The sequence below is a fragment of the Triplophysa dalaica genome, chromosome 12, assembly GCF_015846415.1.
Source record: "Triplophysa dalaica isolate WHDGS20190420 chromosome 12, ASM1584641v1, whole genome shotgun sequence".
In the NCBI taxonomy this organism is placed as follows: domain Eukaryota; kingdom Metazoa; phylum Chordata; class Actinopteri; order Cypriniformes; family Nemacheilidae; genus Triplophysa; species Triplophysa dalaica.
The window spans coordinates 8,907,433-8,920,832 of record NC_079553.1 but is presented as its reverse complement, the minus strand read 5'-3'; the positions used below and the strand labels follow the sequence as shown (position 1 = coordinate 8,920,832).

Sequence of the window (13,400 nt, the reverse complement as noted above, 5' to 3'; positions counted from 1 at the left end):
TATTTCAACATACACACATGTTCCTCACTTCTTTCATTTAAGAAAACGAGTCAAATGTGTCAATTTTTTATTACAATTTACCTGGAATACACTTTAACAGAAAGAAAAACACAGAAATAACAAAAAAGAATAAGAAAATAAAACAGTTTAAATCCATGACTACATTGTGTATTCACTTAAAATATCAATGAATGGGTTCAAAATTACAGCATAAGAGAGATTAAAACAAAAAATTGAATCTTAAAAGATTCTCCAAAAATGATTTCAGTTCTTGTTTGTGACAATAACCCCCTTTTCTTGTTTATAACTGCAGCATAGCAGAATTTCTGAAGTACAAAAAGTTTGAAACTAATAATCTACCACAGTTGAATATAACTGCAATTTAACCTTTAATGTTGAACTCAATGCTTTGATGGATCCGTTATAAACTCACATTCAAATGTACAGATTTTTTTCTTTAAGAGAAAAAAGAAAATCTTTTACCTTTACAAAAAGGTCAATATGCTGTATATCAGACAATGTTATGCACAGATGAGCACGTCTACTTTTGAGCATGTGAACTTTTGATCATTTGTCATTTTTCATGTTGTTACTTTTCAGTTCCACTTTTCTCTTTTTTCCAGGTCATTGCTTCATCACCTCATAATTCATTTCTTCTTTCTTTTCTCTATCTTTTACAGTCTTTCAGGCCATGACAGAGAAATATGAGGTATTCTCACTATCCATTGAGCTGAATGATGTAGTAGGCCTGCGGTTTGATCCCCGACCATGGAACGATCCTGCTGATCCAAGGTACACCTTTGGTCCTAAAAGAGCTTTGCACATCTGGGCAAGCTCACGACGGAACTTAACCCCCACAAGGCCGTACAGTAGAGGATTAAAAGCACAGTGTGCTAGGCCCATACTTTCTGTCACCAGAATGCCCACATCAAGCACCCTGTTCAACCCACAGGTCTTAGCAATGACACCCAGTGTCTGTAGGCTGTCAATCGTCCGCAGGATGTTATAAGGTGCCCAAGTTACCACAAACACAACCACTAAAGAGATGATGAGCCTCAGCGAGCGCCGTTTCTGCCTGCGCGTGGTGGAATGGCACAATGATTTGAAAATGCGAATGTAGCAATACAGCATGACTAAGAGAGGAAGTACAAATCCAAGAAACAGGCTAATCAGCTGCATGCTAATCTGCCATTGCTGGGAAATCACTATTTGGCACACCCGCTTACCGCCGTCAACCAGCGGCACCACATAACGGTGGTGCACATCCACACAGGCCATGCCGAGGCATGTGACCCAGATTACGGCACATGCCATCTGAGCGTGGCAGGTTTTGCGTCTCCAGCTGATATTGATGGCATGTACGATAGCCAGGTAGCGGTCGAAGCTGATGCAGGCCAGGAACAGCACGCCGCAGTAGACATTAAGTGAAAACAGAGCTCCGGCCATTTTACACATAGGCTCGCCAAACATCCAATCGCTGATCCATTGCACAGCAAAAAATGGCAGCGTTATAGCCAATAGGAGATCAGAGATTGCCAAATGAAGCAGAAAGGTGTCTGTCAGTGAGAAGGAGCATGGGCTGTGCCGAGATTGCCTATATCGACGGATCACACACAGCACTAGAATGTTACCCACTAGTGCCAAGATGAAGACCAGGATGTACGACACGGGGGCAAAGCGACCAACAAAGGTCCATGTGCTTTTCAGGCCACAGGGGGCAGCGCTGCGATCATCTTTAAACCCAGCAGTGCTATCATTGTAGTCCTCATTGTAATCCTACAGTAAGAAAGAGCACACTACATTTTAGCAGGTTGGTTTTTAGACAGTTGCTCTGTAAAGTATATAATACACTTCTGACATTGCCAAATGCCTTTAATGCCTATAAGTACTCACCCAGGGGTCAATGGTTGTGAATGAATTGCTCATGATGAAATTATAAACAGTGAGGCATGCAGTAGAATAGTGGGCACGAGATGCACTCGTCTCTCACGCTATCTTGCTTGCAGTATGTCTCTCCTCTTCTGGTAAAACTTAAAGAGAGGAAAAGAAAGGGATGGGGAGTAAAGCAGTTTTAGAGAAGTTAAGATCACTGAAACTAAATTTAAGGTACCTCGATAGAAACAGTGCAAAGAGGATCTGGCGGTTATGTCCAAAGGGAAACAAAACTGCATCCATTTGAAAAAAACGTTGTTTTGAAATCCCCAGTGTGCTGAGAATGGAGAAATTGCTAAATCTTCTAGGTTCTCAGAAAAAAAAACACGCAATTTCATAAACGGTAAAGATGAAACAGGTGGCTGGGACAGGTTGGTAAAGTTGAAATGTTGTACAAACGGCGTTATGAAGAAGAATGTTGTGTATGCTTTTAGGCTGAGGGAGTCGAGTTGTAAAAGCGAGTATAGTAGAGTACAACTACAGGGAAGTGAGAGTGCTGTGCATCAGCATAAAGTGCAAGTCTTACTATGGAACATTGAAAACAACAATTGTTTTGATCATTTTTGTCATTATTTGACAAACGTAAATTAATATTACTGTAACATGCAGCAAACACAAGGAAACTTGCCGCAACTTGGAGGTTGCATATTTATGTTTCAATTTTAGATAATTAAACAACTTCTTAGAAAAACACTGATGCTAGTTGGAAAAGTTGGAATGTAAAATAAAAAAAATTAGGCATTAAAATTCTTGCCATATCTGTATCAATGTTCAATAACTAAAAGACAACACTGGAAGCAAAAATGTATTCTCTTACCTGCTCTTATGCTGCAGTCTGTATGGGACTGAAATGGCTCTGATAAAATGATGATCTGAATATTTCTGAGAGTTCAGGAAATACATTCATCTTGTTTCCTGCCCCCCTTGCTCTCTTTCTTTCTTGGTTCTCGTTTTGCTTATCCACAAATCAACTGGAAATATTTAACATTTTTAAAACATCTAGTCACACAACAAAAGACATTAAGACATTAGAAACACATTAGAACCCATTATAATTACAAAATTGGTCCACACTGGATGAAGCGCAGTGCACGTCTATTTATATTTATTATCCTAGTGGACGATTTCTTACCAAAACCAAATTCAAAGCAGAGAACTCTTTATTTGCAAAGTCAAAAGCTTATATTGGTGGAGTTTCAAATACTCTATGCTGTATTTTACTCTGTACGTTTTAATATCATAGATGGGACCATAATTGTCAAAAGCATAGCATCCATCACATAACCACAAAACACATACAGCAGGGAAAATAAGTATTTGACACATCAGCATTTTTATCAGTAAGGGGATTTCTAAGTGGGCTATTGACACAAAATTTCCAACAGATTTAGCCATCAAGCCAAATATTGATTTCATACAAAGAAATCAGAACATTTAAGTATACAAGTTCAGTCATAATAAATAAAGTGAAATTAACAATTAATAGGACTAGTAATTGCCCAATAGGCAGGGGGAAGCAGTCATGAATCTGAATACAGGAAAGGAGGTCTGAGGTCTCACTGGTTCGTCGGGAAGGGATCCTCTGTGTTTGGGCATAAATGATTATAGAATTACATAGCATACTTACCTTTCCTTGCCATTATCAGAGAGACATCTAATAAGTTGTGTGTCCCGATTTCATCACATTATCCTAAGTGAAAGATGCCTTTTGGTGAGGTGCGGTTGATAATGCCCTTTTAATGGCTCCCATCAATGCGACACATTGTCAGTTGTGCTCCTCAGCCTCATTTTGTGTTTCGGCCCTTTATCACAAGACACCCTCAGGCAAGGGAGGCCCACCGCAGGTTGATCAGACCTGGGTGTGTGTCGCATTGTTACAAGATCATCTGGCAGAAACAGTGGGCAGCTATCACTACAGCTCAAAGGCACCACAGTCGTCATCCACCGGCTCTGAGAATGGCACCAGCATCCTTCTGAATACGAGTCCGACTCTCTGACCATAAGGCCACGACTACCCAAACTATTAGTGCGTGCTCAGTGCCCCCGGATCCATAGCGCATACCATTACCATTACCAAAATAACCGCAACCTATCACAGTTTAGGCTGTTATAGCCCCACTGGCTCCGTTAATGCAAGCTCAGTGCCCCCGGTCTCCTATGTCATAACAATACAACTAACTCAAAGTATATTTTGACTTTATTGAACAGTCTAAATCATCTGTCAAAGTGCTCTCTTGTAATCACACTTTATGTATTGTAAATTAAAAAGCAACAAAACATTTACATTTCACGGTGAACACAGACCGTTATCTCTATCAATAACTTTTAAATGTCCAGCATATAAAGATCTTACCTTATAAATTCAAATGTTTTCAGCAATAACTGGAAAAACGGAGCAGTTTTTCTCCAGTCTGAATTGTGCTTGTTTCTTATTTAAGCTAAGTTTTGCAGGCTAAGTTTGATTCACAGTTTACAGCATCAGTAAAAGTCACTTAAGGTTTGCATTAAGGATCACTGCACCGCTGTTGTTGTTTGTGTTGCTTGGTACCTGCTCTGTTGCAGCCACAATTGTTTCTGACAAACTACTTTGTGTGACGAAGAGTAATAATATTTGTTTAATTTTTGTATCTTATTCGCTGTGTTTTATTTTATGAATTTGAATGCATTTTATGACAGCTTTTTATCATGCAACCAGGGGCGTAGCAAGCTTTTCAAAAGTGCGGGGGATGGATGTGTTTGTTTGTTAACAATGAAAACGTTGAATGTAATGACAGAACGGTACAAAAGGTATAACATACAAGATATAAAAAGCTTCCCATTTAAATGTTTGATACTAGTAAAGTATAAAAACACATTCGGAACACACAGAAAATAAGTCAAAACTCTGTTGTGAAAATACAGAACAGTAGACTTGCTAATGAAACAGAAATACTTTAATAATCTCAGGGGGGAAAGACAGTGGATAGAGACATGGGTCTGACAGGACTGTGACTGCTAAAGTTTGCTTACTTGCACCTTGAAAAGGGGAAGTATAAAAAACGCCCACACAAAGCTTTTTCTCTGGTGGTGAAAATAATGTAACAATTTTCTGTTTTTAAACATTATAATAATATACACTTTTCGTTGATAGTTCTTCAACAGGTACAATCAAACATAATAGGTAAGTATCCACAAAAGTATTCAGCTAAACAAAAAAAGCAATGTTCAAAATATCAAAATCAATAAACCCATAAATACACTGCTTAACAAGGACAACTTGTCCCTCCTCCTCGTCAATTCCCTGCCTTCTTCATCACAGTTACTTTATACATTGCATGCCACATAAATAACCGAATTTAGCTATTTCTGAATAATATCCCAATTTGCAATTAGCATTAGTCTAAAAACTAAATATAATTCAGGAAACACTCGACATATCAACAAAACATAAACAGAACATCTCCCCAAACACCTATAAAGCTTATTTAAAAACCTCGAAAGCATAAACACTCATTCAAAGTCGCTGGAAAAGGAAGACGTAAATAACCATTACCATAAGATCCCGCCTCCTCAGCAAGAGCTGACCGATAACACACCAATAGAGGCGGGACTTAAGGCAGAACAGCCAATCACCAAAGCCCGTGTTCTGTTTGAGTGGGAGGGGAGAGGATGAGAAGGAGCCGCATCGAGCGCAGACACAGAGCGGCAAAAGAAACGGTGGAGCGACTGTTGTTAGCCGTTTGTACAAAAATGCGGAAAAACTGCAAAAAAAGTGCGGGTGTTTAACCCTCTCACCGGGAAAAGTGTGGGTGTTTTAACACCCACATCCCCCACGGTTGGGACGCCCCTGCATGCAACGCCCCTTAGCTGTTATAACATGCACTGTAAGCCACTGCTATTTGGGGCTTATTGCTTAATGACTCAAGGCAAAGTCTGTTCAGACCAATGACAAACTATTTAAGTATATTCATTTCATATTTAAATATGTTTTAAATACCTTAATACTATACTGATTACAATAATTGGTTATTGATCACAAACAATTTTTTTTTCTTTTACATATTTAATTAAGTCTTAAAGATTTATCTAAAGTTTGTTTAGTGTTAAAAACTGAAACAGTAATTGCTTCAGGACCAGTGTTGTTAATGTCTTGTTACTGTCCTATAAAGAATAGCAGGACATATGTCTGCTTTTCCACTGGCCCATGTCTATTTACTACACTGTTGCAGAAAGTTTGTGCCAGTCTGCGGGTTTTATCAGTTAGTTTGTTTCTATATGAAACTTTCAAAAGGTGTATAAAACAGTGGTACATGCCCTTAAAGGGAAACTTATGCAGATAGTATTGTGAGATATCAGGCTATCTGGTTTCATATGCATGTCCATGTGGTTACAGTGGTTTGAATGTGAAAGAAACTGAATCCAAAAACAAACAAAAAATACATTCCGCAGATAAGCCATCAAATAAATATAGTGCTTTGGATAAAATTAATGAAATATTTTCATTTCATGAAAGGATAAGTCTTCTAACATTTATTTTTTACATTTACAGTATAGCAATGATTGTTGGTTTAATACAAATAGTTTAGAACTTTGTAACTATTTATAGAGGGCTTGTGATATGGTAAAGAGAGCATTCACTGCAGGGGCTTGACCTAACCTCACAGACTTCAATAGAAAAGCAAACAAAGAGGGCGTTCATTCAGGTCATCACATTGATGTGCTGAAGTCAAACAACTCAACTGATTCTTTGGACTGATAAAAACACCTTTGTACTTACAAAAATCCAGTCATTCTTCATTACGTCCAAGAATTACAAGTAATGAAAAAGATTTACACACCTACAGGGTGAACCTATGTTCTGGAAATGAGCGGCGCCTTGTACTTTCAAAAACCTGGTGGAAAGACCTTTCATATTCATTCTGATCAGCCTGAATATTGAAAAAAAACTGTTAAAATATTTGATGTAAAAACTTGACAGGAACATGCAAATGCAATAGTTTTTTAACTTAATGACATTACCATTGTCAGGTACTGTCTAGCATTGTTGAAACTTATGATTTCACTTCTTGTTTTACCATATGATGAATCACTTAGATGTTTCCCTTTTAGGTCACTTTGGAAAAAAGCATCTGCTTAATGCCTACATGTTAATTTAAGATCTCATCATGCATTTATAGAATTTGATTGTGGATTTTTGCTTTAAAAACGACATTGTGGGTTGTCATTGACACACAACTGGTCACCGTTTACTGATCAAGAATTATTTACCAAATTCATGGCGGTAACCATTGACGTATGATTGAGCTGAAGTCACAAAGCCCTAATGCTTGAACCAATGTTTGCTTTAAAATAAAGGCTCAGCAGCAGAAAAAAAAAGCTTGACAGACATGACAGTATATTTACAGTAACATAGTGTGTTGCTTCAACAGTATTTGGACATTAACATGTGAGCTAAACAAGCATCATATTTCAGTGTTCCACAATATATGTAAATCTACTTAATCTATCGACATCTTCATTAAAGAGTGGTACTAGTGAGGTTAGAAAATCTTGTGTGACTATTGATTCGTGCTGTGAGGGCATCTGTCACTGTTGGGTTTGTCAAACAGGTAAATGCTCACACATACACTATATCTATTGAGGTGTAAACAGTGTTCTCATCTAAGTGTTTATTTATGGCTTATATGTAACATGCCTATACTGTGTCTTGACAAGTCAAAAGAGTGGAAAAGTCCTCGCCTGAAAATCAAATAGTTTACCTTTCGGTTTACAACACTATGAAGTACCCACCAGTCCACACCATGAGCACACATTTCCCGTGTAATATGAAAAATTGACATCAGCACAGGTATAAACACCTAAGGTAAGGTTTCTCCTCCCCTTCTTTCCTTGGGATTATTTTACACTTCACTGGGTTCAACCGAAAAGTGAGCACAACTTCTCCAGGACAAAAGAAACTTGAATTTAAAGCAAAGTTTGGAAACAGGTAAGAGAGACGGCGACATTTATCCATACGATATGATGAACTAGGAATAGCATTATACGTCCTAACCAATTCAGATAAAAACAACATATAACTAATAAAATATACCTTACATGGACTTTCAGTCAATTTCATTTGTTATATGCATAAATGTACTTGCAATTTCTAAGTCAAGAAATAAGAGAAATTCTCAAGTATTTACAAAATGTGTTGTTTGTATTAGTCATGTCATATCAGACCGAAATAATCACTTCGCAGCCTCAGGTGACTGTTACTAGTTTCACCGTCTCCTCTGGTTCCACTGACTGGAGCTCTGGTGTCTGTGACTGCTGTGACGACTGTGGCATCTGTGAGTGTGCTCGCTGGAGACACAAAAAACATAATATATTAAATTTTAGATTAAAAAAAGGACAATTTATCTTGTTTGCTGAATCTAGTTATGCTATAAAAACTTTAATACATACATGGGCTTTAATAAAAATGGCCAGAATAGTCCCAGGTTCTAAAATAGTGTGAATTCTGACGCTGGTTTGCTCCACAGGTCTGTGCGGTACTTTTATTCCCTGCGCCTTGGGCTGTAAGGTGGCACAGGATCACGATGAAACCTGCTGTTTGCCCTTCTTACCTGGAGCTATGGTTGCATTGAGAACCAGCATCCGTGACAAATATCAAATCAATGTAGGCCAATACTAATAACCAATGACATGCTCTTTATTGAACTAATTGTTTCTTGCAAATACTACTGTATATGAGTGCATCCACCTTCAAAGTGATATGTATGAATGTCTTCATTCTTTTTACAGGGCACTTTGTGTGATGACTGGCTCATCATGTCCTGCCTCGGCCCGTGTGGACTCTGCCAGATGGCTCGGGAACAGAAGATGAGGGGATAATAATTAGAAAAGCAAAAAAAATCCTGGGTGGATTGATGCATTGATTGATTAATTATTTTCCCATACTAAAAACAATTGTATAAATTACCTTTACTTTTTTATTGTACACTGAAAAAAATAACAAAGAATTTATTTAATAAAATCCTCGTAACAATTTGCTCTAATGTTTTCTTTATTTGCCGCTATAATTCAAGTACAACTTACTTACCATAAAAAAGTAAATTACACTTGTTAAATACATTCAGTTTTTGTTCAAATATCATATCTATTAATATTAGGAAATGTTTCTTAAAGCAAACAAATAAATTACGCTGAACTACAACATGTGTCTAATTCAAACTTCACCTATCAATTTCCTATTTCCTATTTTCACATTTCCCCCCTTTCACATTTTCACACTTTCACACTTTCATATTGAGACATGCTATTTTTTGACAGCATATAGATGGTCAAGTTAGAAGAGACTGGTGGTATCTATACTGGTATTAGCACACTTCATGAGTCATATCTTGCCTTCCTCAGTTTAGGCACAAGTAGCACTCTTCTAAACAACGGTAACAACCATGATTCCATATAGTTATGTTACATTGCTACTGTGAAGCAATCAAGCAGGTTTATATACAGGTATATATATATACATTTGTTTACAATATTTTTTTGGAATAATCAAAGCTGTTTAATCCGGCTATGAGAGGCTTTGCTTCTGTTCTGAAACCCGGAGCCGTTTTGTTCCTCATTTTGGTCTTGTGAAAAGAGAACCTGCATTTCAAAGTGAGAGACAAAACATTTGCAATAGTTTTGAGAAACAGGAATGAATTTATGAAGGTAGGTACTGAATAATGGAAACATTTACTGTAAATCTAAATGATTAATTTTAAGTAATTTTTTTTAAAGAAATTTTTATATCTCTTCTGCTCATTAAGAAATAAACGAGTGAGATCTCTTTGCGTTTGACTGCTTACCTGTTAACAGTTGAACAATCCAAACCAAACTTAAATTATTTTGATGTTTGATAATCCGTTTTCTCACCTTAACATGACAATACTAAGCCTTTATGTGATTTAGACACTGTATGTTGAGCAGGATTATGAAATTTGAAACCATGTATCTAAATGCAAGTCTGTAAATATTTTATTTCTTATGGAATCAAACATACAGTATATACTTGTATTGCATTACTTGGGGTTATTTTAAGAAAGTTGATGTTAATAAAAATTTAATCTTAATTTAATGGCCTTAACATGGGTTTAACATGACCACATTTCCTGATTCAGTCACATGTATACTGCAATATGGACCGTGGATTTTGGAGAACATTTGTTTCACTATAAAGACTATTTAGGAGTAAATGTCTTTGAATCTACCTTATCCACATTTCTAGTAAATAGACATAGACACTAGATGCTTATAAAAGGTCAGTTGTATTGTGTAATAAAAATGTTTCTGTCAGATTTAAATTGTTTAAGATCTTTTTCTTTTTTTAATCCTTTATTTTCCCAGCTGGCTGTAGACTGGAGTAAGAGCTGCTCACATTGCATGAGGGACTACCACACAACTGCCTAATGTTGTTTTTATTGAATGCAACTGATGGGAAACGTTTAAAACTGCAATTTAACTTATCTGTCTGAAAAAAATATGGCAAATTCTCCATGTCGTGAATTCATCATAAAGGCAACATTTACATGCCTGATTAAATTTGCCTTCAGCTACAGTTTTAGGAATTGCATCCAGGTACCAGATAATAGCCACACAACCTACAGATGCATCAATCAGCATGAGCCCGACATAACTTTAATAGTGAGAGACTTGATGTCCACAGCAACAAACCTTACAGTGTCTCTTGGCAGCATTGAAAAAATCCCAGAACAAGCGTTTCAACATCTGCCTAATCTGAGTTCTCTAGTTCTGAATAATAATAAACTTGGTAACATTGACAAAGGTGCTTTCATTGATCTGACAAAACTAAAGAATTTGAATTTGTCCTTGAACAACTTGTCATCTCTCCATCGTGATGTATTTGATGCCGTGTATAACCTCAGAGAGCTGCTCCTGGGAAGCAACAAGCTTGCTGACATTGACTCGTTACTGTTTTCCAATTTGACAAATCTGCAGACTCTTGATTTACACAGGAACCGCCTGCATCATTTCACCACTTTGGTTGAAAGCATAACACACCTGCCCAACTTGACAAAACTGGACATTTCTTTCAACTATCTAACCACCCTGAATCACTCCGCCCCTTTGCCACAGTCACTTGCCACCCTTTATGTTGGTTATAATAAACTGCATACGCTGGGATGTGATGCCGCTTTCCTGATGTATGTCAAAGTGCTGGATTTCTCATACAATACATTACTGTCATTCCAGGATTTTCAAGGGCTGAATCTGGGGAATGTAACCAGCCTGCGCATAAGTTTTACCAAGGTGGCTATCATCAAACTTCTAAAATATACCAATATACGACCCTGGCATGTTGACTTCTCAGGGTTGAAACTGAAGGACGATCAAGCACTGAATTCACTCTGTTATCTTCTGAGTGAAATGAAACAAATACGTCAATTGATCTTCCAGGACAACTTCATTAAATCTATCAAAAACAACACGCTTAATCAATGCCCCAATATCACAGGTGTCTTGGACCTCTCACGGAATGACATAAAGGAGGTAGGCTGCTTGGAGTTTCTGAATAGTCAAAACAAACTAGAGAGTCTCAAGATAGAGCACAACCATTTGACAAGGCTATTGTCCTGCAGAGAAGCAAAAGAGAAGTTTTACAGCCTGAGAAACCTGAGCTTTCGATTCAATCGTATTTTAGAGGTCAGCGGTTTTGCCTTCAGTCACACACCCAGATTGACAAACCTTCAGCTGAACATAAACATTATTGCTTATTTGGATCACAAAGCTTTGAGTGGACTCCGTGATCTCGTAACACTACGACTAGACAACAACCTCTTGACTGATGTCTATGAAGACAGCTTTGAAGATCTCATCAGCCTGGAGACCCTGAACTTGCGCAACAACCAGTTAGCTGTAATTTTTGACAACACCTTTCAATCTCTCAAAAAGCTGACAATTTTAGATCTAGGTGGGAACAAGATTGCAATGCTCAAGTCGCACGCTTTTACAGGACTGTATAGCTTAACCAATCTCTATTTAGATAGAAATCGTCTGAAAAATATAGACGGCTCACTCTTTGGGAAACTTAACGCCACTCTGCAGGTGCTGGATTTACAGGCGAACCAGATTCTGTACAAGACAGAACACACACACTCTCCATTTATAAATCTAACAAAACTGCTTGACCTGAAACTCGACGCGCAGGTGCCGAATGGTATAAACTTATTGCCTTGTGCATTTTTCCGCGGTCTCACTTCTTTGAAACAACTTTACCTCACCAACAACCATATCACTGGATTCGGTGCCGAAACATTTGATGACCTCGAAAACTTGGAGTTCCTAACTCTGGACAACTCATGTGTTGGTATCGCCCAGCTCAAGCCAGGAATTTTCAAAAACCTCAGAAAACTGACCACTTTATTTGCTGAGAACATGGGCATTAAATTTTTTTCCAAAGAGGTCTTTGGAAATCTCACAGGACTAAAGATTTTACATCTCAATCGCAACGCCATGTTGACGTTGGACATGGGTTTGTTGGAAACGCTAATCCATCTTACATATATTGACCTGCGCAGTTGCCCTCTAAATTGTGGTTGCCAAAATACTGAATTGCAGAACTGGACCATAAGCAACCCAAGAGTCCAGTTTCCGTATCTTTACAAAATTATTTGCCAAGACCATACAGGGTCATACTTTCACAACTTTGACACCAATGTCTGCTATTTAGACTTAGGACTCTATCTGTTTTCTTCAACCTGCGCATTTACGATTTTACTAACCATTATACCACTTCTCTACGACAAACTTTACTGGAAATTGAAGTACAGTTACTACGTCTTTCGATCATGGTTTGGAGAACAGTGGCGTCGTTTACGGGACCAGGAGGAGAAATACAAGTTTGATGCTTTTGTTTCCTATAACTCGGCAGATGAAAACTGGGTCATGGAACAACTGTTGCCGAACCTGGAGGGATCTTCATTTCGCCTCTGTCTCCACCACAGAGACTTTGAGCTTGGATTGGACATCGTTGACAACATCGTGGGTGCTGTATACGGCAGCCGAAAAACGATCTGCGTGGTCAGTCAGAGCTTCCTTCGCAGCGAATGGTGCTCTTTGGAAATCCAGCTGGCCAGCTACCGGCTTTTTCAAGAAATGCAAGATGTGCTTTTGCTGGTCTTCCTGGAACCTATTTCGGAGCGGCAAGTGTCCGCTTATCACCGTATGAGGAAGGTCATGCTCAAAAAGACCTATTTACAGTGGCCTGGGGAAAATTGTTCAGATCCAACCAGCGCAAAAGAACTGTTCTGGAGCCAGCTTAAGAGAGCACTGAGGAGCAGCAACACTGCAGGTCAAGAGGAGCAGATGTTGAAAGAGGACTATGATCAGAGAAGACAAGATAAAACAGGTGTGGGTGTGGAGGACAGAGAATATTTTGTCAATCAGACACCTAGAGATGATGAAGAATATTACCTGATGCCCTAATTTACTACCTAACC

General features: G+C 38.1%; 3 protein-coding genes across 5 annotated transcripts; 2 read left to right on the top strand and 1 right to left on the bottom strand.

Moving 5' to 3' along the window:
* Window positions 1–50: 50 nt before the first annotated feature.
* Window positions 51–2,805, bottom strand: cxcr3.2 (chemokine (C-X-C motif) receptor 3, tandem duplicate 2). Of its 3 annotated transcripts, XM_056763410.1 has the most exons (4): window positions 2,750–2,767; window positions 2,111–2,209; window positions 1,894–2,030; window positions 51–1,776 (listed from the first exon to the last, which is right to left on the bottom strand). In XM_056763410.1, exons 3-4 carry the CDS (start codon window positions 1,924–1,926, stop codon window positions 685–687), a joined length of 1,125 nt encoding a protein of 374 aa, XP_056619388.1. In that variant the 5' UTR covers window positions 1,927–2,030; window positions 2,111–2,209; window positions 2,750–2,767; the 3' UTR covers window positions 51–684. The 3 variants fall into 3 exon arrangements, with proteins under 3 accessions (XP_056619388.1, XP_056619387.1, XP_056619386.1); XM_056763409.1 differs by lacking the exon at window positions 2,111–2,209 and having other exon boundaries at window positions 2,750–2,805; XM_056763408.1 differs by lacking the exon at window positions 2,750–2,767 and having other exon boundaries at window positions 2,111–2,722.
* Window positions 2,806–7,812: 5,007 nt separating this feature from the next.
* cnfn (cornifelin) lies at window positions 7,813–8,787 on the top strand. Its single transcript, XM_056763448.1, has 4 exons — window positions 7,813–7,897; window positions 8,118–8,243; window positions 8,436–8,572; window positions 8,698–8,787. Exons 2-4 carry the CDS (start codon window positions 8,120–8,122, stop codon window positions 8,785–8,787), a joined length of 351 nt encoding a protein of 116 aa, XP_056619426.1. The 5' UTR covers window positions 7,813–7,897; window positions 8,118–8,119.
* Window positions 8,788–9,567: 780 nt separating this feature from the next.
* tlr21 (toll-like receptor 21) lies at window positions 9,568–13,387 on the top strand. Its single transcript, XM_056763348.1, has 2 exons — window positions 9,568–9,612; window positions 10,288–13,387. Exon 2 carries the CDS (start codon window positions 10,423–10,425, stop codon window positions 13,384–13,386), a length of 2,964 nt encoding a protein of 987 aa, XP_056619326.1. The 5' UTR covers window positions 9,568–9,612; window positions 10,288–10,422; the 3' UTR covers window position 13,387.
* Window positions 13,388–13,400: the final 13 nt, after the last annotated feature.